The following is a 22,271-nucleotide window of genomic DNA, read 5'->3' on the forward strand; positions in this document are numbered from 1 at the left end:
TCTTTCAAGGTACGGAGTACTCCATACCTTATCAACAGACCGGTCATCTTTCATTCGATCTGGTATTCTTCTGGTGATCTTCGCGCTGTAAACGCCGTCAATTTCTATGTGATCCACACATGTTTCAATAAGCGCATCACCAGTGACGGTGTCCACCTTTGAACGGACTCCCCAGTCGACATTCCTAGCGGGGCAACAGACGATCCGTTCCATCTCCTAATCTCTCGTCCCCGCAGCGATCCTTACACGACATGAGTCAGGACTGCTTGCATCGACGTATCTTTTTGAGCGACATCTAAATCAAGATAAATCATGCCTCCAGTGCCTGGACGACCCGAGCACCATCGCCTCATTTGTTACCACCAGACCCTGTGTCCGAACCGAGGCGACTATGTGTCTGTGCTGCCTCTGGTGAAGAACAACACCGGCATTACCCACGTCATCATCGCAGCTTTTCATCTGAACGAGGACCCGGGCCATATCACGCTCAACGATGACCCACCTGACCATGAGATGTACAACTCGCTGTGGGCGGAGATGCCCGTGCTGAAACGCAGCGGTGTCAAGGTGATGGGAATGCTCGGCGGGGCAGCGCAGGGGTCTTATAGGTGTCTGGATGGCGACCAGGAGAAGTTCGAGCGATACTACCAACCTCTTCTGGCGATGGTTCGGCGCCATCAGCTGGACGGGCTGGATTTGGATGTAGAAGAGGAAATGTCTCTGCCCGGCATCATTCGGCTGATTGACCGATTGAAGCTGGACTTGGGCGATGGCTTTATCATCACCCTGGCGCCAGTCGCGGCGGCTCTCTTGGGAATTGGTAACCTTTCTGGGTTCGATTATCGGCAGCTCGAGCAGCAACGAGCGTCTAAGATCAGCTGGTACAATGCGCAGTTCTACAACGGCTGGGGTCTGGCCGAGGACCCCCGGATGTATGCGGCCATTGTGGCGCAAGGATGGTCACCACAACGCGTTGTCTACGGGCTGCTGACGAACCCAGGAAACGGGTCGCAAGGCTACGTCCCGCGAGAAAAGATTGGGCCCATTCTCGCAGTGTTGGTTGAGCAGTTTCCGGACTTTGGAGGGGTCATGGGCTGGGAATACTTCAATTCGATGCCTGGTGAGCGACAGAACCCATGGCACTGGGCAGCAGAGATGTCGCTTAGTATGCACATGAAGGATGTGCTAGCTGCTGCTCGGCAGGTGCTCAGCGCTGGACCTATGGCCAGCAGTTTGATGAATGTTCTTCGAGATATGATGAACCAGCAATAGATTAATACTGAAACATTGAACATTGGATATGCGTACACATCAATAGCCAATTGATAGCACCGACAGACTCATCTAAAGAAAGGTTGACTTTGGGATGGCGATGGAGAGTGGCATAAACAGTCAATTGCAGCGGATGTCGTCATACCGCGAACAACCCATTCGCCGCTGTCGTTCAGTCTCATGCACACACACTCCTTCGTAATTGTTTTCACCCTGGTTTTACACCGTTATCCCATTTCTAAAAACTAACTGACCAGACTTGAGATGATTTTTCCCTCTCAGTAGCTCATCCTCCACTTGGCTTGCAGACATGGTGTCTTTCCCGCGGATTGCCGCCGCGACGAGTTCCGCGATCCTCAGGTTGGCGACCTTTGTATTTCTACGATGGGTAGGTCTCCCTTTTGTAGCTGGATTTTCTGAGATAGTCCACTAAGTTGCTACTTAGGTCCCTGGTCATCATTTTCCACCCATTATCTTCACATCATTGGCAGTGTACCTCGCGTCACTGCGGTCCTTAATCTACCAAGACACAGAGAGTGCTGCTCCGCGCAATAATGGAAAAAATGCCCGAGACTCCAGTAATTGATGGCCCCCTTCTTCGTACTTTTGTCCGTGGTGCTGATATTGGTCTCCAGGAAGGATGGAGCGCCCGTCTAAAGCTCGGCCGCTCAAGACGCTGTTGACTGGTTTGCCCTGTGCTCGATCGCCCCTGGCGACGCGCCTGACAGCCTTGCTGAACATTGTGCTTACGCTTTTGACTCTTGACTTCATGCTACGAGGAGTAGTCTTTCACTCAGGCAAGAGTCTCACCTTTTCACGAATTGGTTATGTCTCCCCCACCACGGCCAATCTGCTGGTACGGGAGCCCGATTCCGCGCAACTGCCCCTGGTAGTCTACTATCAAGAGATCTTGGAAGATGACCGATCAAAATGGGTCGAAGAGGGCATTATCTATTCGCTGGATGACGCGACCGATTACACGACGTCTGTGACCATCAAGGGCCTGAAGCCGGCGTCCGGCTACCGCTACTCTCTGTCAAACAAGCAATCAGGCACGTTCGTAACAGCTCCTCTGCCGGGCACGGAATTGGCCAACAGACTGGCATTCGTGACATCGAGCTGTATGAAATCGAACTTCCCATACAACCCGCTGTCGCACTCGCTCCGTATTCCTGGCATCGAGACGATGACCGAGACGCTGGGCAAACTGCCTGATCTGCTACGTCCCGCGTTCATGATGTTCCTCGGCGACTTCATCTACGTCGATGTGCCACAACGGTTCGGGTCGTCTGTGGCTCATTACCGTAGCGAGTATCGCAGGGTGTATTCGTCGCCATCATGGTCCAAATCCGACGCCATTGGCCTCCCTTGGATACATACGCTCGATGACCACGAGATTGCCAATGACTGGTCCAAAGGAAACACCACGGCGCCCTATCCCGCCGCCGCCGACCCATATATGCATTACCATGTCAGCGTGAATCCTCCCATCCCACCGATGGCGTTCGCCAAACCCGAGAACACGACGTACTTCTCGTTTATCCACGGCCCGGCCTCCTTCTTCATGCTTGACACACGCACCTATCGCTCCGAGCCGGAGCAAGTCAACTCTACCATCCTGGGATCCGCCCAGCTTCAATCCCTCCTCGCGTACCTCGCCCGGCCCGAACCCGCCGAAGTCCGCTGGAAGATCGTCGCCTCCAGCGTCCCCTTCACCAAGAACTGGCACGTCGGCACCACTGACACCTGGGGCGGGTTCCTGCACGAGCGCCGCACCGTTTTCGAAGCCATGTGGCGCGCGGAGCGCGAGCTCGGCGTCCGCGTCGTCCTTCTCAGCGGCGATCGCCACGAGTTCGGGGCCACCCGCTTCCCCGACCCGACGCTGGATTACACCGGCGAGGATCTCCTCGCGCACACGGCGGGAGAAGGCGTACACGAGTTCAGCGTCGGCCCGCTCAACATGTTCTATCTTCCCATCCGCACATACCGGCAGACCGACACCGAGGATGTGGCGATCAAATACGTCCCCGACGGCAACGTCAAGTACGGCCATGTTGACATCAGTGTCCAAGACGAGGAGATCGACACCGCGTCCGGTACGCCCGTGATGGTCCCGAGTTCCGTCCTGACGTATACCCTCTACGTGGAGGACCAGGTTGTTTGGAAATACAAACTCAGCGTTCCCTTGCCCGAGTACGATTCCCTCATGGAGGCATCGTCCGCCAAGCATCCGCGACTGCCTCCTGGCAAGGTGCTGGTGGACAATCGGGAAGCGGAAGGGTGGGATACTGCAATTCAGAATATGGTGGGTCGATTTGAGGAGGCAGCCCGCCAGTTTGGACGCCGAGCCCTGGACGAATTCTATGAGTTGCTGGATAAGACTGAGAGAGCGGAGAGATTGGACTGATATCGTTCGTGTGTCGACAAATGGGCTTCTATTCAACTTATTTATTGGCAGTTACTTTTGTACTGGAGTTTGGAAAATTTAATCATCTCATCTCGCTCGCATTCACATCTTCCTCTGAGCTATACAGCGTCAAGTGTCAAAAAAGTATGGTTATATGTTAAGGTCATAATAGAAAGGCACGCCCAACGCCGTACAAATGCTAGACTGATCCGAGCTACAGATCAACCGCCCAAACGCACCGGATAAGTATGGAAGTAATCATCCAGTGAACATAAAAAAGAAGGATGCATGAACGTAGACAGCCGTGACTCTCGGAACGAAGAAGAAAAACTGGCTTAAAATCACCGTCCCCGTCCTCGTCCTCCTCCTCCACCCATCAAACCACTCATTTGGCTCATCATGCTCTGCAAGTCCATTCCCCCGAGCCCTGGCATACCACCGCCGCCTTGACCCTGCAGCATTTGCATCATCTTTGCCATGTCACCCATTCCCGGAAGACCGCCCGCACCAGCACCACCCATGGCCGCCATCCGCTTCTGCATGGCCGCCAGCTGCTGCTCCTTGTTGCCGCCCTTGAGCATATTTTGCGCACGCTGCATTTGTTTCTTTTGCCCGCCCACTCGCTTGGCCATGCCAGCCATCATGCGGTGCTGAGACAGGAGATCCTCAACTTCGCGGACAGTCGTTCCACTGCCACAAGCGATGCGGACCATACGGCTCGGTTGCTCTACAAATAACTTGCCGTCACTGTCCAGCTCAGCGGCGGTCATGCTGTCGAAGATGTAAACCATGCGGCGAAGTTTGAGCGACCCGTCTTCGTCGTCCAAGCCAGCGGTCAGGTTGGACAGTCCGGGAATCATGCCGGAGAGTTTCGAAAGGGGACCCATCTTCATAATCGAGGTGATATTCTCACGGAAATCTCGCAGCGTGTAGATACCCTCCGCGATATGCTTGTACGTTTCCTTGGCGGCAGCCGAGTCCTTGGTTACCGCCTGCACATGCTCTACGAGACCGGCCATATCGCCCATCCCAAGGAGCTTCTGAACGAAAGCCTTCGGCTCGAAGCGTTCCAGATCCATCAAGTGCTCTCCTGTACCCAGGAAGATGATCGGCGTGTGGGTCGCAGCAACAGCTGAAATGGCACCACCACCGGCGGCATGGCCGTCCGTCTTCGTGATAATGATTGCACCAAAGTCAGCAGTAGCCTTAAAGGCTGCTGACTGAGCCTCGGCCGCCTGACCGATGGTACTATCGAGGACAAGTATTGTCTGGTCTGGAGTAACGGCGTTCTGGATCTGTGTCATTTCGGTGAAAAGATCCTCTTCCTGCTTGTGCCGACCACTGGTATCCACGATGATAACCTCGAACCGTTCCTTCTTGAATTTGGTAACACMCTCAGCTGCCACCACCGCGGGGTCCGTCTGCGTCAAACTACCATAATACGGAATCTTGGCCTTGGTGGCATTCTGCTTCAACTGATCAAAAGCACCCGCACGGAAAGTATCCGCACAGACAAGCGCTGTTTTGAACCCGCGCATCTGATAATGTCGGGCCAGCTTAGTACACGTTGTCGTCTTTCCCGCACCCTGCAACCCCACAAACATGATCACATTGGATCGTCCTTTCTTCGGGCGGAATGGCTCTGCATGCGGATCAACCAGCGCTACCAATTCATCAAAAACGGCCTTTTGGATCAAGCGCTTCTTGTTGACGGCGGGTGGCAACGAGGAGAAGTTGACGCTGGATTTGATGGATTTCCGGAGGGTCTGAACGAGGCGAACGTTGACATCTGCAGATAGCAATGCGGCACAGATCTCTTTTAACATGTCATCAAAAGCCTAACAACTATCAGCATCGGTTCAAAGACTTCCCAGGACAAGAGGGGAGAGAGAGCATCTCACCTTCTCATCCAAATTGCTAGAGCGTGTCAGATCATTGACGGCGGCATTGATTCGCCGCCCAAGATCCTGGAGGACCATGGCGAATATTGGCTCTGTTAGAAGGGATGATAGAAGAAAAGGAGTGCTTCGAATTAAATCCACAAATCCGTAGATATACGGAGTGTCACTGCGAGAAGATGGGACTGCTTTTGTGGGCAACGAGATGCACAAGCAAAAGGACAGCAAGAAGCGATGCGGAGAGTCTCGAGTGCCCCCGCCAGCCAATCGGAGCTCGGGATACCCTATCCCGCCCGCCAGAAGAAGAAAATGCGAAAAAAAGTCCCTTTGTACAATGCCACCGCTGAGACAACGCACAACCAGCATCGGTTTTGATTCACCAACGCATTTGAAAAACAAATACGATGGCTCCTCCAATGGCGAAGAAGCGCAAGGTCTTGGACAGTCTGAAGAATAAGGCCGGTCGGCCCAAGAAGAAGTTCAGAAAGCAGCGCGAATACCACAGCAGTTCCGACGAAACGGAAGATGAACAGCCCACCGATTTCCAAGCAGTCGATCTCGCTGATTCCGATGCGGAGGAAGAAGAGAAGCCGGTGGAAGAGAAGCCACAGAAGCCATCAGCGAGCGAAACAAGGTCGCTAGGCGCACAAAAGAAGAGGAAAGCAGAAGACAGCGACGACAGCTCTGCTGCTAGCGACAATGACAGCGACGCGGACGGCAACGATGCATTGGACTCGCCAGGTTCCTCTGATATCGAGGATGATGAGTATGGAGACTCGGACACCTCATTACCCACATCGACAAACGGACGCAAGCCCGTCGCTAAACGAAATGACCCTACCGCATTCTCAACATCTATTTCCAAGATTCTTTCGACCAAACTGCCTACATCAGCTCGGGCGGACCCGGTCCTTTCACGCAGTAAATCGGCAGCGCAAACTACTAGCGAACTTGCGGACGAGAAACTGGACAAGCAGGCGCGGGCGAAGCTCCGCGCAGAAAAGAGGGAGGAGCTAGATCGTGGCCGCGTGCGTGATGTCATGGGCGTTGAGCGCGGTCTTACTGGTGTTGTTGCAGAGGAGGAAAAGCGTCTTCGGAAGATTGCGCAGCGTGGTGTGGTGAAATTGTTCAATGCTGTTCGCGCAGCCCAGGTGCGTGGAGAAGAGGCTGCCAGGGAAGAGCGGAAGAAGGGTACCGTTGGGATGGGTGAACGAGAGAAGGCCGTCAATGAAGTCAGCAAACAGGGCTTTCTTGAGTTAATCAGTGGCAAGAAGGGGAAACCGCTGAACATCGAGGAGGCTTAAAGGAGGCGCTCTTATTCAGGATGAACCGGTTTTTGTATGAACAGGGCAACAAGGCATTTACAAGGCGTTAGGGGTTTGGACGATGTTTCTTGCATTCTGAACAAAAGTTATACACCTGTTACACATTTATTTGACTTCCTACGAGTCGATAGGCCGGATCGTCCTTGTAGATACCCAGTAAATATGATCATTGTTGTCCACATACATCCAATCTGCTCATGTAACCTCATTCATGAAAGGGGGAAATTCCTGGTAATATACAGATCGCCTTTGTTCCGGTCCTCTCCATCATTTCATTTATTCTGCGCAAAATCGCTGGCCTGCAGATTCCGTGTCATGGAAGGTAGTCGGACAACAAGTCCGTCGAGATCCTTGTTCATCACCACCTGACATCCCAGACGTGATGTCTCCGTCAATCCAAACGCCAAGTCCAACATGTCGTTTTCATCATCGGACGGCTCCTCCATCTTGTCGAATACCTCCGGGTCCTCAACAATGACATGGCAGGTCGAGCAAGCGCAAGACCCTCCGCAAGCACCTATACGGGAGAATTAAGATGAGCCAAAAGCAGGTCGACAGTCGCGTACACAGCCCAGGAGTAATTACGAACCTTCCATTTCCAAATCGTTGGCCTGCGCAATGTCCAGCAGGTTGTCTCCCTCAGATACCTCGAAGTCGTGCTTCTGTCCGTCTTTATCGATGAATGACACATGAAGCCTGGATGACTTAAATTAGCGACAAACGAGGCATCGAATGGCCGGCCCCTTCCTCCTGGAATTGACTCACTCCTCGCCAGGTTTGGGAGGTGTAATATGGCCGTGCTGCACTCCTGCAGTCACCGAGAAGCTTCGCCGCGGGGAGTTGAATGTCCTCTGACCACCTCCAATCTGCGCAATTCTCCTGCCATATGGCTGAACTCGCATCGTTTGTGTAGAATTGCTGATAAATCTCCTGGAATATKGCAGCCACATGCGATCACCCTTCACAGCTTTTGGTACTGCATGACGCAGTTGCTGGCAAGCCTCCCTCCAGAACGACATGAGGACGGATAATCGCAGGCGAAAAAAAATACAATGTACAGGCTACTAAACGATCAAAGGAATATATCCCCTTCACAGGGCGTAAGACAGCTCTGGACGCTGAGCAGAAATGAGGAAGATATCTATATGGTCGAAGGACGTAAGAAAAGAAAATCCCGAAAAGGCGGGAAATTCGGACATAAAGCGCAGCTTGAGAAATCCATCCGCGTCACTTTCCGTAGCTCCATCTAAAATCATCTTCCGGCTTTGGGCAAAAGGATTTACCCACCATTTATCTCACATCATTAATATTACAGGCTATATCTACTGATTGATATAACGCCTCCATAATGAACTCTACCCGTGAAGGGCCCAATCCTCTACGCCCGTACTATATCCCTCCGTCTTTTGGCCTTGAAGCTTCCAACGCCTCCTCGTCTTCACATACCGCCGCTCCGTCTTCCGCACAGGTCTTCGGAAGCTCCGCTCGCGACCTGCTACCGGATCTTGACTATTCAGAGTACTTGGAGAGCTCTCCCTCGCTATCAGAATGGATTCGAGATGCAATGGATGCTGCGATTTGGCGCTACACCAGTGTGCTGACTGCCCAGCCATTTGACGTCGCCAAAACCATCCTACAGGCGTATGTGGTGCCCGACTCGCAAGATGGGCAACGGCCTGCGGATGAACGCAGGAGGTCAGGTCGGATGGACTCGTTCGATGAAAGTGATGAAGTATGAGCTGCCACCATCTGGAATGTCCTCATGGCGTGTGTCGGAATCGGTTACTGACCTGCATCTTTGATGGCGACAGGACTCCCAAACTTCAGATGACGAGAGCAGTTACTTTACCTCTGCAGCTCCCATGGCCACATCGCCAACAGCTGGACGGAGCCGAAAGTCTCGACGCCATATCACAGACCGCAGCGGCTATATACCATCTCCACCGTCCTCGCCCAAGTGTAGTCTTGCAATCAAGAGCCCCTCCTCGTTGATGGAGGTCCTATCACAGCTGTGGACCACCAGTGGCCCAACTTCGCCATGGAAAGCGACCAACGCGACTTTTATCTACTCTCTACTCCTTCCGACGTTGAACACCTTTATACGCAGTCTCTTATCTGCCATTGTGGGATTACCAGAAGAGGATATTGCGTCATCCATGACAGCCGATATTCTGACATCGACATCACCCTTTGCAACTTTGGTGCTCTCCTTTATTTCTTCGTCACTATCCGCCATGCTGTTGTCCCCGATTGACACCGCTCGCACCTTCCTCATCCTCACCCCAGCGACTCATGGGCCGCGCTCGCTCCTCCGAGCGATTCGACAGCTCCCCACTCCCAACTGCATGATCCCTTCTCACCTGATTCCTATCACTATCCTGCACTCGAGTCTACCGAATTTTATCACAACTACCACACCGCTGTTTTTCAAGTCCTACCTATCGATTGACCCAGTTTTGAATCCCTCCATGTGGAGCCTTCTTGCTTTCCTGGGGTCCGGCCTGGAGCTTGCTGTTCGATTTCCGMTGGAAACTGTCCTGCGTCGTGCACAGATTGCCACGTACACATCACCCAGTATCCGGCAGAAGTATGCCGCCACCTCTCGTTCGAGCAAGTCCGCTGCCACTGAGGAGACATCTGTGGTCGAGACCATTGTTCCCGTTCCTCAGACCTACCGTGGCATTGTAGGAACGATGTGGGGCATAGTCTATGAGGAGGGTGTCAGCGCGCCCTCTTCCGATGCAGAGCGGGCTCTCGGGAAGCCCATTTCTTTCAAGAAACGCCAGGGACAAGGCATCGGCGGCCTGTATCGGGGCTGGAGAATCGGTATGTGGGGTATCGCCGGTATTTGGGGCGCCGGCCTGTTAGGCTCCATCGGAGGCGGAGGGGATGAGGAAGTGATGGTTAGTGGTGGTCGTTTCTGATCAGCTTTGGGTCTTGAAGCTTGGGGATATATGCGCCCTGTTCAATTTCTTGACTAACGCCCGCTTCTTTCACCCTTTACCCTACCTATCGAAACCATTCTCGACTCCACATTTGGAGGACTTCCACACTCACTCCTCTCTTTTGCGATATTCTCGCCCTGTATTAGTTATTTTGCGTTCGGAGCCGGGGCAGGAGTGGAAGGCGTTGCGCCCGTTAGCGATACCTGTTGGTCCATGTACGTATGTATGCTTGTATGTAGATAATACCCATTTTCCAAGAAGGCGAAGTCTCGAAGCTCCATCTCCGTGCTCTTTTATTTATGTCTGTACCGGTACATCATTCGATAGAAGTTACCTGGCGTCGACCACCATGGATGGTTCAAGCACTTCAAAAACAATGGACTCGTTCATCACAGTCGGCAGGTCAAGACCAACTCTGTACATCCCTGGTTCCCTATTTCAAGCATCCGGAACATCGGGCGGAAATGGAATGACTCTTTTCTCCTGTTTATTTCGGTCAAGATATATACAATCCTGTCTAAAACCATTGTTTTCATCGTTTGGCATAGGTTGTAGTCGAAGATGTTCCAGAAATTTGTAAGTCTGATAGCAAAGTAACCAAGAACGCCATTCGTTTCGCCGTCTAAATCATCACATTCACGTACATGTCCATCTAATCGTGGTTGATACCCCATCGCGATACTTCGACCAGACAGCATTTTTTCTGGTTGCATCTTCTTTGGTAAATCCCGACCTGCCGCAGCCGACATCAATGAAGGCATGGGCTGCAGCCATGCGGCCCCAGTGTCATGGTCGCTGGTCATCTTCCAGCGGGACGAGGGAGTACAGAAGAAAATAGAGAAAAAGCCATTGTGAAATAGTGGACGCCAGTTCAAGGAGCTAAGAAAAGGAAAAAGGGGTGCTGCTGGGGTAGGTGTATATTACAAACTCAGACATGTCACGAGTCAGTTTTGGGTATCATCAAAAAGTGAAGAGAAAGTCAAGGACGAAAGTGATTGCTGCACGAAGAGATGCGATAGCTTATTTATCAGCAAACCGCCGGTCAAAGTATCGCAACACGCCCATCACACTCGCAGCCTCAACTTCCATAGCGGCCCTTGGTACCCCACGATCGTTTAAGGGAAAGTCCCGAGGTTTAGGCAAGGTATGAAGCTTGGGCAGCCATGTTGATAGCTCGTCGGTGGCCCGAGAGAAATTAGGATGACGTGAGAGGGTCGTGTAGGCGTCGGCACAAGATAAAGTCAAGGATGGTGCGGTCGAAGATGCCAACGTCGAGTTGTTATTGCTACCAGGCCCGCCTCGTGAGGCATTGGTGTTACGCGACTGGCAGCACCCGCCATCGGCGCCTTTGCCTCCGCAGCATCCCGACGGGGCGGCGCTCGGGGATCGGGAGGCGGCCAGAGTCTTGCAGAAAAGGGTCCTCCGGGGATCCGCGAGACACTGAGCACATGTGCCTGGCCCGTTTGCACAGGGATTTGTGGCCTGGCTGATGGGTGGCAGCGTAACTTCCGAGCGAACGTCGCCGTCGGAAGGGGGTGGTGTGAATTGGGACAGATTTTGGATAGGTGCAAGTCGGTTATTCTCAAAAGAGTTCCTTCGCGGACGCTGTTCCTCCTGAGCAGCCATCTCCGCGCAAATGCACGGTGTGCCATCTGAACAGAATCCACAAGGATCAACAGCAGGCGATGAAACGGATGTCGGCGAATGGTCCTGTTGTTGGATGGCGGCAAATCGGGAAGTGAAATCAATTTCCATCTCTTCCGGGTCTGGCTTGATCTCAGGCTCGGAACGACCAGGCTTGGTAGTATCAAGACGTCTGGACTGTTCCTGAGCCACAACTCCCGGCATGGTGAAAGCATCCTCGATGCACTGGCAGTGCGATGTGGAGCAATCATTGCAGCCTAAGGGTACCTCCTCTCGACCCTCTCCAGTGTCATTGTTGGACGCATCACCACTGTTTGGACGGTCGGAGGAACGGTTCTGAGCGGATGTGGCAAGAGGAAGAGGCTCTTTACCGGAGTTCGCAGCATTCCGGTCCGAAAGTGACGATCGGAACTCCTTCACAATAGCTTCTTTGGCACTTCTTTCCACCGATACCTCCTTCTCTAAAGCATGGCATCGATCGCGCCACCAGGTTATCTCGGAACGACACTGCTCCACCTCGCGCGAGAGATTCGTGATCTGCTCCTTGTACGCCGCAATGTGGATTTCATGCTCATCTTCAATTTTCTTGATTTGGTCCTCGAGCTCATTAACGCGAGCAGCTCGCCGTTCTCTGAAGGCACGCTGGGCGGCTCTATTCTGCGCCTTGCGCTTTGTAGGAGGCGTATCTGTGGCTGGCTTCCTGCCTGGTTTTGGTCGTGGTGGGATTACCCATTCCTTGGAGGTGATTGACCCGGGTGTGCCCGGACCAGGCGATGGTGAGATAGCTGGCTTGGCAGCCAATGCCGGCACAAGTGAAGCAGGTGTTGGAGCTATTGAGGGTGTAGACATTATTACGGATGATGAGACTCCCTATATCTCAGGAAAGCGATCTGGATGGACATTAGTGGGATATTTAAATTCTAATGATGAAAAATGAACAAGGTGGAGGAGGATGGTGGGTGGCATCGGAGGAAGGTGGACGAAGCAGGGAAAGGAAGAGACTAACTTTTGGTGGTGTCACTTGGGGAGGCTCGGGCGGGAGAGCGGAAGTGCACGCATCAGAGTCGGAGAAGAAGCCAATGAGCTCAATGAAGATAAGAAACTCTCAGCTGGGTTTGGTAATTTTTCTCAGCAGAGAAATTATATGAGTAGTTTCAGTCACTGATGGGAAAAATGTAAATAAGGACAAATCGAATTGCTGGAGAATAGAAGAGCGCGAGCAAAAGCCGAGGAGAGAAGAGTCAGAAGAGTAAGGGAGAACTAAAGAGGAAAGGAAGGCGAATAGGCGAATAAAAGAGAATCGATCAGATTAGATTATCGTGCGCGTCTTCCCGATTTCGGCGGTGCGTGTACTAGGTAAGTACTCCGTAGATGGGTTAGTTAGGGTATATGACGATCCACCATGAGTCCACTTGGTCCATAGAGGGTGCTCTGCATTTGTGAAATCTCACTACTGCAGCATGGTTAGAACAGCTTCGTACTTTTTAAATACTTTGGTCATTGCGTTGATACTGAGTTCCTTGAAATCGGACTACGACGTGAGACACTAGACAGAGCACACACACATATATGAATACCTGACAGGGCTTCCTTACCTCGAAGCAATATAGAATCCTCTAATTCAAAGGCTGCTTCGTTCTCACTTTCTTCCAGTCCATGACAAACTTTTTATCATATTCCCCACAGTTGGGAACCGTGTGGAATGGTACTCCATTCTGGGACTAACCATGTTCAGGGCGGAATTTTCGGCCTTTGGTGATACCCCTCCCAGTGCTGAATGATCTGTCAGTTGCCTGCATCCAGTAGAAAGAGGCAGTAGTGAGCTCATTTCTCTGAGTTAAGCCAATATTACTGCTACACTGAGCAGCAATACAATCATATCTCGCTTCAACTTACTCGACTCCGGAATACCTCCACGTTTGCAAAAGTATGCTCAGAAGTAGCAGTCATTTAAGGCTTCAGGCGGGACCTTAGAAATGGGAATTGAGAAACACCAATCACAACTCCATCTGATAAGGACTCTGTAACGGCATCCACAATGACCTCTGCCGGGTGAGCGAATAATGAGCAAAATCCGACGGTCAATGACATATGATTTGACCCGGCTACTGATGATCCCTTTATCATCTGATCTTATCTGATCCCACCTTACTTGTTTCGGTTGTTTCGGCTGTATTCGCTTATTTGCCCAACATATTGCTGACCGTTTGGTTGAGTAAATCTGTGACCGTTTCCATATCTAGTATGAAGGAGAGAGTTTTCGGTCGGTTTCCCAATCATGTCCTTGCTGCGGTCCTCATTCCGTGGTTATCAGCCATGGAATGCCGATCAGCGAAAACAAAATGGCGAAACCCGGGCCGGTTTACTGCTGCTACTGTCAATCCTAGGTGCATTGTCTGTAGTTATATGCATTAGTATGAGCGGTTCATAGACAGTACATCATGCAGTATTACCGTTTCAGATATTCCGACGGAAAGTTTGCTTCAAATAGGTAGACAATAATAGTCACTTCATAATTGAGACAATGTCATCCCATAGCATCGAACAATCAATCCCAAGAACAAATTACAACCTCCCAATTCATCCATCATGACTACAATTTATCTGCACCTTCCTTAAGCTGCTCAAATGGTTCCCCCAGCAGTCCAAGATAGGACGTGCACCTTTTTACAGTACTGTCAGACTCGGGGATCCCGCGGCTGGAGGCGCGGAGAATCTGGTCTGCACAAAGATCTTTTGCATGCCCTCCTCTCGCTTGTCAAAAATCTCGTAAACTTTCTCCATGTCCTCCAGACGCACGCGGTGCGTGACCATATCCAGGGGGTTGATTTCACCTTTCTGGATGAGTTCCAACAGATGCTTCCAGTACTTTTGCACTGGTGCCTGGCCGTTACCGATCAAGCGAACACCCGTCTGCATCATAGCACCTATGTTGAAGTGATTGGTCTGCGATAGTTGTTAATCTGGGGTGTTCCCGATATCGTGGAGGACAATGTGACTTACGTAGCCAGAATAGACGCCGGTGACGCCCACTCGCCCAAAAGACCGAACGGACGTGATCATCTCGTTCAAGATCTCCGATGTGTCCGTCTCCATTCCCAGGAGGGTCTCAAAGTAATGCAGCCATCCCTTGGCATATTCGCCGGCGGCACACTCAAGAGCCACATCCGGGCCGCCGTGGACCCTCTTCTTCAATTCCGAAGTCACCGACTCTCCCCTTGGCAATTTAGTAAAGTCCAGAGTCTCGACCTTGGGGATCTTGGACTTGACAAAGTCAAGTCTCCAAGCACCCTCGCCGCCATCGATGAGAATCACTCTGCTGGCACCTTGATCGAAACTGAATTTGGCACACATCTGTCCAATGGGGCCTGCACCCCAGATCGCAACAACATCACCTTTGTCCACTCCTGTATCAGTGACGCAGTGATATGAGGTGGCCAGAACATCAGACAGATAAAGGCCCTTCTCAAATGGAACATCACCTGGAAGCTGCAGCAAGTTGACATCTCCTTCCGGCACACGAACATACTCCGCCTGACCTCCAGCAAAACCAGCGGTGAAATGGCTGTATCCAAATATACCTACAGAAAGCAGAATCAGTGAGTGATACTTCTTTTGGAGTCGGATCGCTCCGCAGGTGTCACTAACCGGCTGTTCGTTTGCCATACAATGCGTTTGCAATGCTATTGGAGTTTGTCCGTTCGCACGCCGAAGTCAGCTGCTTCTTGCAGTTCATGCAGTTCCCACAAGCGATTGGGAACGCGGCCACCACACGATCGCCGATTTCAATATTTTTGACACCAGGTCCCACACTTTCAACTACACCGCAGAACTCATGTCCAAGGACATCGCCTTTTTCAAGTTCCGGAATGACTCCTGTGACAGAGCGAGGTTAGAAATGCGTGTCTTTCCCAGAGCGTGGTTGCGTTATGGTGACCACCAATCATACCATGATATAAATGGAGATCGCTTCCACAAATTGTGCTTCCCGTCACCTTGACGATGACATCCGCTTCGTCAATCACTCTAGGTTTAGGCATTTCGACTGTTGGTAAGGACCGTCGATGTCAGAGAGAAGTGAAATACTGCGCACGATCCTGGAGAACCCACCAACTTTGATGTTGTTTTTTCCTTGCCAGGTTGTCGCCTTGATTCTGGCACCCGTCTCCTGTCCATATTCATTTTTGGCATAATTGCTCACATCAGTTGTGACAGCTGCATTGTCTCCATGTCCAATGACCTTCTCCACGAGCCCTGCAGCTTGAGAGGCGGCCATGTTGAGTTCCTATCACGTGAAGATGTCCAAGATTGATTCTCGAGCTCGGTGTTTAGTCAGATATATGCTGTTCTTAACGATCGATTCCTTTCCATCATGATAAAAGTCTGCTGCATTGCAGTCTTCTTATATGAGTTGAGCGTGGCACTGACATCACCCCTTCGTCACGGCCGGGGGTCAACCTGGATTTCCTGAGGAGGACCGTTAAAATGCAGACTTACAGCGATCGATCGAGGTCTCGAGCGCCTTTCAATTGGCATGTCTGCCATAATCGCATGGCTCGTGATTAGCTCTGGTTCAGCGATGATAATAACGTTATTCGTACGAAAGTACTTTGACCGAGATGGTTCTCCGAGACCTCAACTGTAAACGGTGTCGATCATAATTCATAATTCATAACTACGGAATAAGACATGTGCGTCACCAGGCGATCATCATTCTTCGAGATGTTGCCACGAACAGACTTCAAGATAACTTTTGAAAAATATAGAACATTGTCGCATGTCGACCTGATCGAGGTAACTAGTTCATGTGCGGTTAGTTCGTTCAATCAATAACTGATGAGAGTCGCGCAACCGAGATGATGGCGACTGTATCCAGCGACTTGGCCTTTGTCTTGGCCTCGTCCACCGCATTGTCACTAGAGAAGACACAAGAATAAGATCCGAAATCTCACAACCTTCAGCAAACAAAGGCCACACTTTGCTTAACAATACCAGAGATTGCGCACGATGGTGATGGTGCGGTTTGTTTGAATAAATACCGAGTAGCTCTCGAGACTGAACCGCTCAAAACTCATTTTCGAAGAGGCTCCTCATCTTGTGCATTCTTTGCAACGTGGAATGGGACTATTCGGAGCTCTGTGCTTTGATAGATTTGCTTATCCTTTATCCCCGGGTTCTTCGTAACCGCGTGGTTCTCCATGCGCAATTGCCATGAAGAGACACCTCGATCGTCTGTTGCGTCACGTCCATACCAAAGAGAGACATCCACAATCCGATCCTCTTCCCGTCCAAGGTAGGCACGACTTTCATACATTCTTCCTCTCCTTGCCATGCCTGATAAGGCTCACAATGTTTGTTTTTGATTGCGTCTTGATCAAGATGTTGTCGCGTATGTCACTTTCAATATCTCCGAGTGAATGCGGACGGACTGCAGAAGCAAGTCTATCATGATCAGTTAGAGGACAGGCATCTCTTAGGGTTGTACCAAAATTGGTCGAATTCATTCACTTTATGAGCTGATTGCGGGGACAATATTCTCGAGTCTGTTTTCTGCTTCACGTCTTCGATGCCTGGAGTAGATTCAGGCAGTTGGACGAAGTGAATACTTCAGGCTCTTCTTGGTCAATTCACTGTTGCCTTTTTCATTCGGTCGTACTCAACGATTCTTCTCGTCTTTCCTTTTCCTCCTTTACCTTTCCTTCTATCTCCCCTTTCTCTTTCTTTCCCTATCCGAGTTTCTCCTACGTTTCTTGAACTTCAAAGCCCGGTTTTCATCCCCAAGATGATTCTCACGTACTTGGTTCTTATGCTGCTTGCAGTTTCCTCAGTCGTGTCTCAGTATCCTGTCGAAGACCAGAGCGTCTTCGCCCATTTTATTGTGAGACTGCTCTCCCAGAGATTCATAACTTGATATTGAGTACTGACGCTTCTAGGTTGGAAATGCGGCGGCCATGACACCCGCCCAATGGGAGTCGGACATCATAGAGGCTCAGAAGGCTCATATTGATGGCTTCGCATTGAACATCGCACCCCAGGACGACTACACTGATAGAGTGCTCCAAGTCGCATATGATACCGCTGAGAGAGTGGGCAACTTCTCTCTGTTCCTCTCGTTCGACTACTTGTCCGGTGGACCATGGCCGGCAGATCGAGTCATAAAGACCATCAACGCATTCAAGGACCGACCTGCACAGTTTTACTTCAGGGACAAGCCCTTGGTGTCAACCTTTGAGGGTGTAGGCAACACAGGTGACTGGCCAAATATCAAGGCAGCAACTGGATGCATGTTCATTCCGTGCTGGACGAGCCTGGGCCCAACGGGCATCCTCGGTGTCTTAGACATTATTGACGGTGCTTTCAGCTGGGACGCCTGGCCCGTCGGAGCCCAGGACAAGGACACGGCCAGTGATGAGGCATGGATAAGTGCGCTTGCGGGGAAGCCGTATATGCTGCCCGTGGCTCCTTGGTTCTACACCAATCTCCCGCAGTGGCATAAGAATTGGCTATGGCGCGGTGACGACCTATGGCATTACCGCTGGCGCCAGATCATGGATTTACAGCCGCCTATCGTCCAGGTAAATTCCCTTCAGTCGGATATGTTCATCGACTGCTTGCTCTAACGATATACTGGCTCAGATCCTCAGTTGGAACGATTATGGAGAAACACACTATATCGGACCGATCCATGAAGAGGGCGTGCCTGGGGGAGCTTTACGTTATGTCTCCGGGCATCCTCATGACGCGTGGCGCACCTTCCTGCCTCACTACATTGATGCATACAGACGGAACAGTCCAACATGCCAGCGAAGCTCATGCAGATTTTCCACACTTTCCAAAGCCCAGTACCCCATCTCGTTTGCGGATAAAATCGTGTACTGGTACCGTTTGAATCCCAGTGGCTCGGGTAGCGCCGATGGAACCACTGGTAACAATCCGGCCATGGGCCAGCCCGCAATGCACCCCCAAGAAATTGCTCAGGATCGAGTCTTTGTCAGTGCCTTTGTCCCGGAACCGAGCGATTTGTACGTCCAAATCGGCGAGAATCCTCCAACAGTCCTTAGTGCACAAGCTTCGGTTATCAACCACTTTTCAGTGCCCTTTGATGGACAGACGGGTTGTGTGAAATTTGCCATTATCCGTGACCAAGAGGAAAAGGCTTCGGCCGTGGGACCAGAAATCACGAACCAGTGTAGACAGAACAATGTGGACTGGAACGCCTATGTGGGGTCGAGTGACTAGGGATTGGGGAACGCAGCAGTCGGTGACAGATTTGCATATTCATGTCAATATTATGAATTGATATATTTATCCCATTGGTCGTAGTCACTCCTCAACAATCAATGTCAAAATGGCGACTAACTGCCTCACCGGCAGGCTTCGTCTGAGGGTAATTGTGAGATTTGGTGTCTTCTTGAGAGAACTGACTACTATGCTGCATATAAAAGTAGATTAGAATTTCACATATGCTAATCATGAATAAGAGTTAGTCGATGTGCTAAGAACAAGCCTAATTAACAGTTGGGTGACAGTCTGAAATACACAATCCTCAGAATAAAGCCAGCAGCTGAAAGCAGTCATACTCTCACATGTTCTCCTCCTTATTACTATTTGCACCATCATATCCGCGAGCTCATCTGTAAGCTCTGAAACATACCTTCTATCTCCTTCAGATGTTATTCAAGTCAAGACTGGTATTCTGATTCCCCTCCCTTATACACAAGACGGGGTCCCCTACATATTGGAAACCTGCAGCTCTACCTCACGAAGCCACACACTGGATTTGCCGGGCCCAAATTTCCCAATGAATGGCATGTGAACTTCCATGTTGACAGAGAGAAAACCTCCGTCAGCTGTTGGCTGGACGCAGGCTGTTAACCTGCAATTAAGGCCAGGAGTGAGTGCAAGTAAGAATTTTGTGGCTAGTCTGTTAAAAAGCACAGATTTTATTGCTGCTTGGCGCAGTAATTATTGCTCTAATTATCACTTAGCAGGGGTTACTAGCTGGCTGGGCTGGGTGTTATTACTCTCACATAACTAGATTTTTCATTAGCTATAAATTACTGGGCTTTTACAGAAAGTGACTTTCACCTGAAGGGTTGTTGGCCTATCTTCACTAGAAGGTAATTCAGATAGTCGCACCTAAACTATAGTAGCGTCTTTGATTTTCTGTTCTACTAGTTACTTCATATAATACAGTCAGCTCACTAAGGGTCCTAACCACATAGAAGGAAACTCAGGACTATCATCTTTATGTTACCCACGTCCTGATGAACCTTCTTAATGTTAGTAGGTTTCACCCCAAGTATCTTGACTCATCTAATTCTGGTCAGCTGTGCAATGCTGATTGATGTCTGTTAGGCATTTGCATCCAGGAGACCAGCTGTATATACAGTACCTGCCAGAAATCAAGTCACCACACAAGACACTGATATTTGTTTCTAAATGAGCGGTATACCCTCAGAGCAATCTGACATTAATGATCTGGAGTGATGAGAGTTTTACGCTCATTTAGAGGACTCAAAATCATACTCCACATTCATGATCACCCTGGTGGTATGGAGTGTTACCTGGCACAACCCATTTAGTATCCCTCACGAGTGATGTGATGTCCGGATACGGGGTACCCCGGAATCGGATAAGGTAGATACATAGTCTCCAGGCACCTTTTCCTTATCAGGCTTTGAGGCGCCGCTATCAGCTGTCAGCTGACCCGCCTCGTCACCAATAAGTGGAGTCATGCTGACCTTCTCCAACTGGCTGTCAACAAAGTGCTCGCTGCTCCCTCTTTGCTCAATTGCATTCTTCTCAATTATAGTCTGTCGTTTATTGGTCTACTAGAGCTCTGCCCATCTGTTGTTGCAGGTCAAAATGACAAAGAAGAGCGTCTTTGATCTTCGTGATTCGAACATGGCCTATCGCCTGTCTGGCCAGCTCCCCGGTCCATCGCCTGTGTACGCTCCCAGCACAGCACCTTCTCAGACGACGACCACAACCTCATTTCCTCCTGCAGATTATGCCCAGCCTTACTGTGACTTTATGACTGCGCATCCCACCATCTTCCACGCCGTCGACGGTTTCACAAAGGAGCTCGAAAGCAAAGGTTACAAGCGCCTACCTGAGCGTGAGGCCTGGACGTCGAAGCTACAACGTGGTGGGAAGTACTATTGCACCCGGAATGGTAGTGCGTTTATTGCATTCTCTGTGGGAAAGGATTACCAGAGTGGAAACGGCTTGGCTATTGTGGCAGGCCACATCGATGCCTTGACCGCCAGATTGAAGCCTGTCTCTAAGCTTCCTACCAAGGCTGGATTCGTCCAGCTGGGTGTTGCGCCGTATGCGGGCGGCCTCAATGAGACATGGTGGGATCGCGACCTGTCAATCGGCGGTCGTGTTTTGGTCCGGGACCCCACTTCCGGGAAGGTAGAGTCGAAATTGGTCAAGCTGGACTGGCCAATTGCTCGGATTCCTACTCTGGCTCCTCATTTCGGCGCTCCTTCGCAAGGGCCCTTCAACAAGGAGACGCAGATGGTCCCTATAGTTGGTATCGACAACTCTGATCTCTTCCAGCAGCAAGTGTCACCTACGGCCCACTCGAGTAGTGGTATCAAGCCCGGGTCGTTTGCGGCAACCCAACCAGAGAGATTGGTCAAGATCATTTCAAAGGAGCTGGGGATCACCGATTATGATACAATTCTGAGCTGGGAGCTGGAGCTCTATGATAGTCAACCAGCTCGCCTTGGTGGCTTAGAGAAGGATCTTATCTTCGCAGGTCGCATCGACGACAAGTTGTGCTGCTACGCCGCTCAGCAGGCGCTGCTGTCTTCTTCAGACGACACATCGACTGGGTCAATTAAGATGGTTGGCATGTTTGACGACGAGGAGATAGGCAGCTTGTTGCGCCAGGGCGCCAGATCCAACTTTATGAGCAGCGTCGTTGAACGCATCACGGAAGCCTTTGCATCGTCCAACTACGGACCCAATCTTCTCTCCCAGACCGTGGCCAACAGCTTCTTCGTTTCCTCAGATGTCATTCACGCTGTCAACCCTAACTTTCTGAGCGTCTACCTGGAGAACCATGCCCCGCGCCTCAACGTGGGCGTGGCCGTCTCCGCCGATTCGAACGGCCACATGACGACTGATAGTGTCAGTTACGGCTTCATCAAGCGGGTTGCCGACCGATGCGGTTCTACTTTGCAGGTGTTCCACATCCGCAACGATTCTCGCAGCGGAGGAACCATCGGACCCATGACCAGCGCTCGGATCGGCATGAGGGCTATCGACGTAGGAATCCCGCAACTGAGTATGCATAGCATTCGCGCCACTACGGGTAGCTTAGATCCTGGCCTGGGCGTTAAACTGTTCAAGGGCTTCTTTGACCACTTTGAGGACGTCGACAAGGAGTTTGCCGACTTTTAGATTTCTGTTTTTTCCGCGATTCTTTCCATTGGGGTATAGACACGTCTGTTTCGGTTGCGATCGTCTCATATGCTAGACTACACTTCCTCCCTTTAAGAGCTCGCTTTTTTGGCTATGTTTTTCTGTGCTTTGTGTTGGGCTTGTCGACCAATAACCCGATATCCATCGCCTAATTCCTTGTTATCTCTATGCTCATGATTGTTGCCTCCTATCTTTTATTCATCTTCGTCACATGCTCCAGGTGGTTGGTATTAAGCGAGGCTTTTATGTGCCGATGTGCTTACTTGGGGCAGACCAAGACACATATCTAACTGCGGTCTGCTGCATCTGATTGTGTTCTTTAGCTGTAGTAGCAATAGGAAGA

The 22,271-nt window shown here is 50.9% G+C and overlaps 10 protein-coding genes across 10 annotated transcripts; 6 read left to right on the top strand and 4 right to left on the bottom strand.

The window, feature by feature from the left end:
• Positions 1–312: 312 nt before the first annotated feature.
• Positions 313–1,272, top strand: Asppvi_004236 (putative class III chitinase; the record flags this gene model as incomplete). Its single annotated transcript, XM_043300191.1, has 1 exon — positions 313–1,272. The coding sequence occupies one exon, from the start codon at positions 313–315 to the stop codon at positions 1,270–1,272; it is 960 nt and encodes a 319-aa protein (XP_043156126.1).
• A 310-nt stretch (positions 1,273–1,582) lies between these two features.
• On the top strand, positions 1,583–3,679 carry Asppvi_004237 (alkaline phosphatase family protein; the record flags this gene model as incomplete). Its single annotated transcript, XM_043300192.1, has 3 exons — positions 1,583–1,660; positions 1,718–1,850; positions 1,908–3,679. The coding sequence occupies 3 exons, from the start codon at positions 1,583–1,585 to the stop codon at positions 3,677–3,679; spliced, it is 1,983 nt and encodes a 660-aa protein (XP_043156127.1).
• Positions 3,680–4,020: 341 nt separating this feature from the next.
• Positions 4,021–5,658, bottom strand: Asppvi_004238 (RNA-binding signal recognition particle subunit SRP54; the record flags this gene model as incomplete). The annotated part of the gene is made up of 2 exons (XM_043300193.1): positions 4,021–5,517; positions 5,581–5,658. The coding sequence occupies 2 exons, from the start codon at positions 5,656–5,658 to the stop codon at positions 4,021–4,023; spliced, it is 1,575 nt and encodes a 524-aa protein (XP_043156128.1).
• Positions 5,659–5,981: 323 nt separating this feature from the next.
• Asppvi_004239 (rRNA-processing protein RRP15) lies at positions 5,982–6,881 on the top strand (the record flags this gene model as incomplete). The annotated part of the gene is made up of 1 exon (XM_043300194.1): positions 5,982–6,881. One exon carries the CDS (start codon positions 5,982–5,984, stop codon positions 6,879–6,881), a length of 900 nt encoding a protein of 299 aa, XP_043156129.1.
• Positions 6,882–7,174: 293 nt separating this feature from the next.
• Asppvi_004240 (ferredoxin family 2Fe-2S iron-sulfur cluster binding protein) lies at positions 7,175–7,921 on the bottom strand (the record flags this gene model as incomplete). Its single annotated transcript, XM_043300195.1, has 3 exons — positions 7,175–7,419; positions 7,492–7,598; positions 7,668–7,921. The coding sequence occupies 3 exons, from the start codon at positions 7,919–7,921 to the stop codon at positions 7,175–7,177; spliced, it is 606 nt and encodes a 201-aa protein (XP_043156130.1).
• Positions 7,922–8,250: 329 nt separating this feature from the next.
• Asppvi_004241 (mitofusin complex protein UGO1) lies at positions 8,251–9,826 on the top strand (the record flags this gene model as incomplete). The annotated part of the gene is made up of 2 exons (XM_043300196.1): positions 8,251–8,634; positions 8,714–9,826. The coding sequence occupies 2 exons, from the start codon at positions 8,251–8,253 to the stop codon at positions 9,824–9,826; spliced, it is 1,497 nt and encodes a 498-aa protein (XP_043156131.1).
• Positions 9,827–10,867: 1,041 nt separating this feature from the next.
• Positions 10,868–12,340, bottom strand: hapX (bZIP transcription factor HapX; the record flags this gene model as incomplete). Its single annotated transcript, XM_043300197.1, has 1 exon — positions 10,868–12,340. One exon carries the CDS (start codon positions 12,338–12,340, stop codon positions 10,868–10,870), a length of 1,473 nt encoding a protein of 490 aa, XP_043156132.1.
• A 1,818-nt stretch (positions 12,341–14,158) lies between these two features.
• Asppvi_004243 (zinc-dependent alcohol dehydrogenase) lies at positions 14,159–15,767 on the bottom strand (the record flags this gene model as incomplete). Its single annotated transcript, XM_043300198.1, has 5 exons — positions 14,159–14,437; positions 14,495–15,072; positions 15,140–15,367; positions 15,441–15,536; positions 15,602–15,767. 5 exons carry the CDS (start codon positions 15,765–15,767, stop codon positions 14,159–14,161), a joined length of 1,347 nt encoding a protein of 448 aa, XP_043156133.1.
• A 1,506-nt stretch (positions 15,768–17,273) lies between these two features.
• Positions 17,274–18,730, top strand: Asppvi_004244 (glycoside hydrolase family 71 protein; the record flags this gene model as incomplete). Its single annotated transcript, XM_043300199.1, has 3 exons — positions 17,274–17,369; positions 17,425–18,066; positions 18,128–18,730. 3 exons carry the CDS (start codon positions 17,274–17,276, stop codon positions 18,728–18,730), a joined length of 1,341 nt encoding a protein of 446 aa, XP_043156134.1.
• Positions 18,731–20,359: 1,629 nt separating this feature from the next.
• On the top strand, positions 20,360–21,907 carry Asppvi_004245 (M18 family aminopeptidase; the record flags this gene model as incomplete). The annotated part of the gene is made up of 1 exon (XM_043300200.1): positions 20,360–21,907. One exon carries the CDS (start codon positions 20,360–20,362, stop codon positions 21,905–21,907), a length of 1,548 nt encoding a protein of 515 aa, XP_043156135.1.
• Between the last annotated feature and the right edge of the window lie 364 nt (positions 21,908–22,271).

The sequence above is a fragment of the Aspergillus pseudoviridinutans genome (assembly GCF_018340605.1).
Source record: "Aspergillus pseudoviridinutans IFM 55266 DNA, scaffold_3, whole genome shotgun sequence".
Lineage (NCBI taxonomy): Eukaryota > Fungi > Ascomycota > Eurotiomycetes > Eurotiales > Aspergillaceae > Aspergillus > Aspergillus pseudoviridinutans.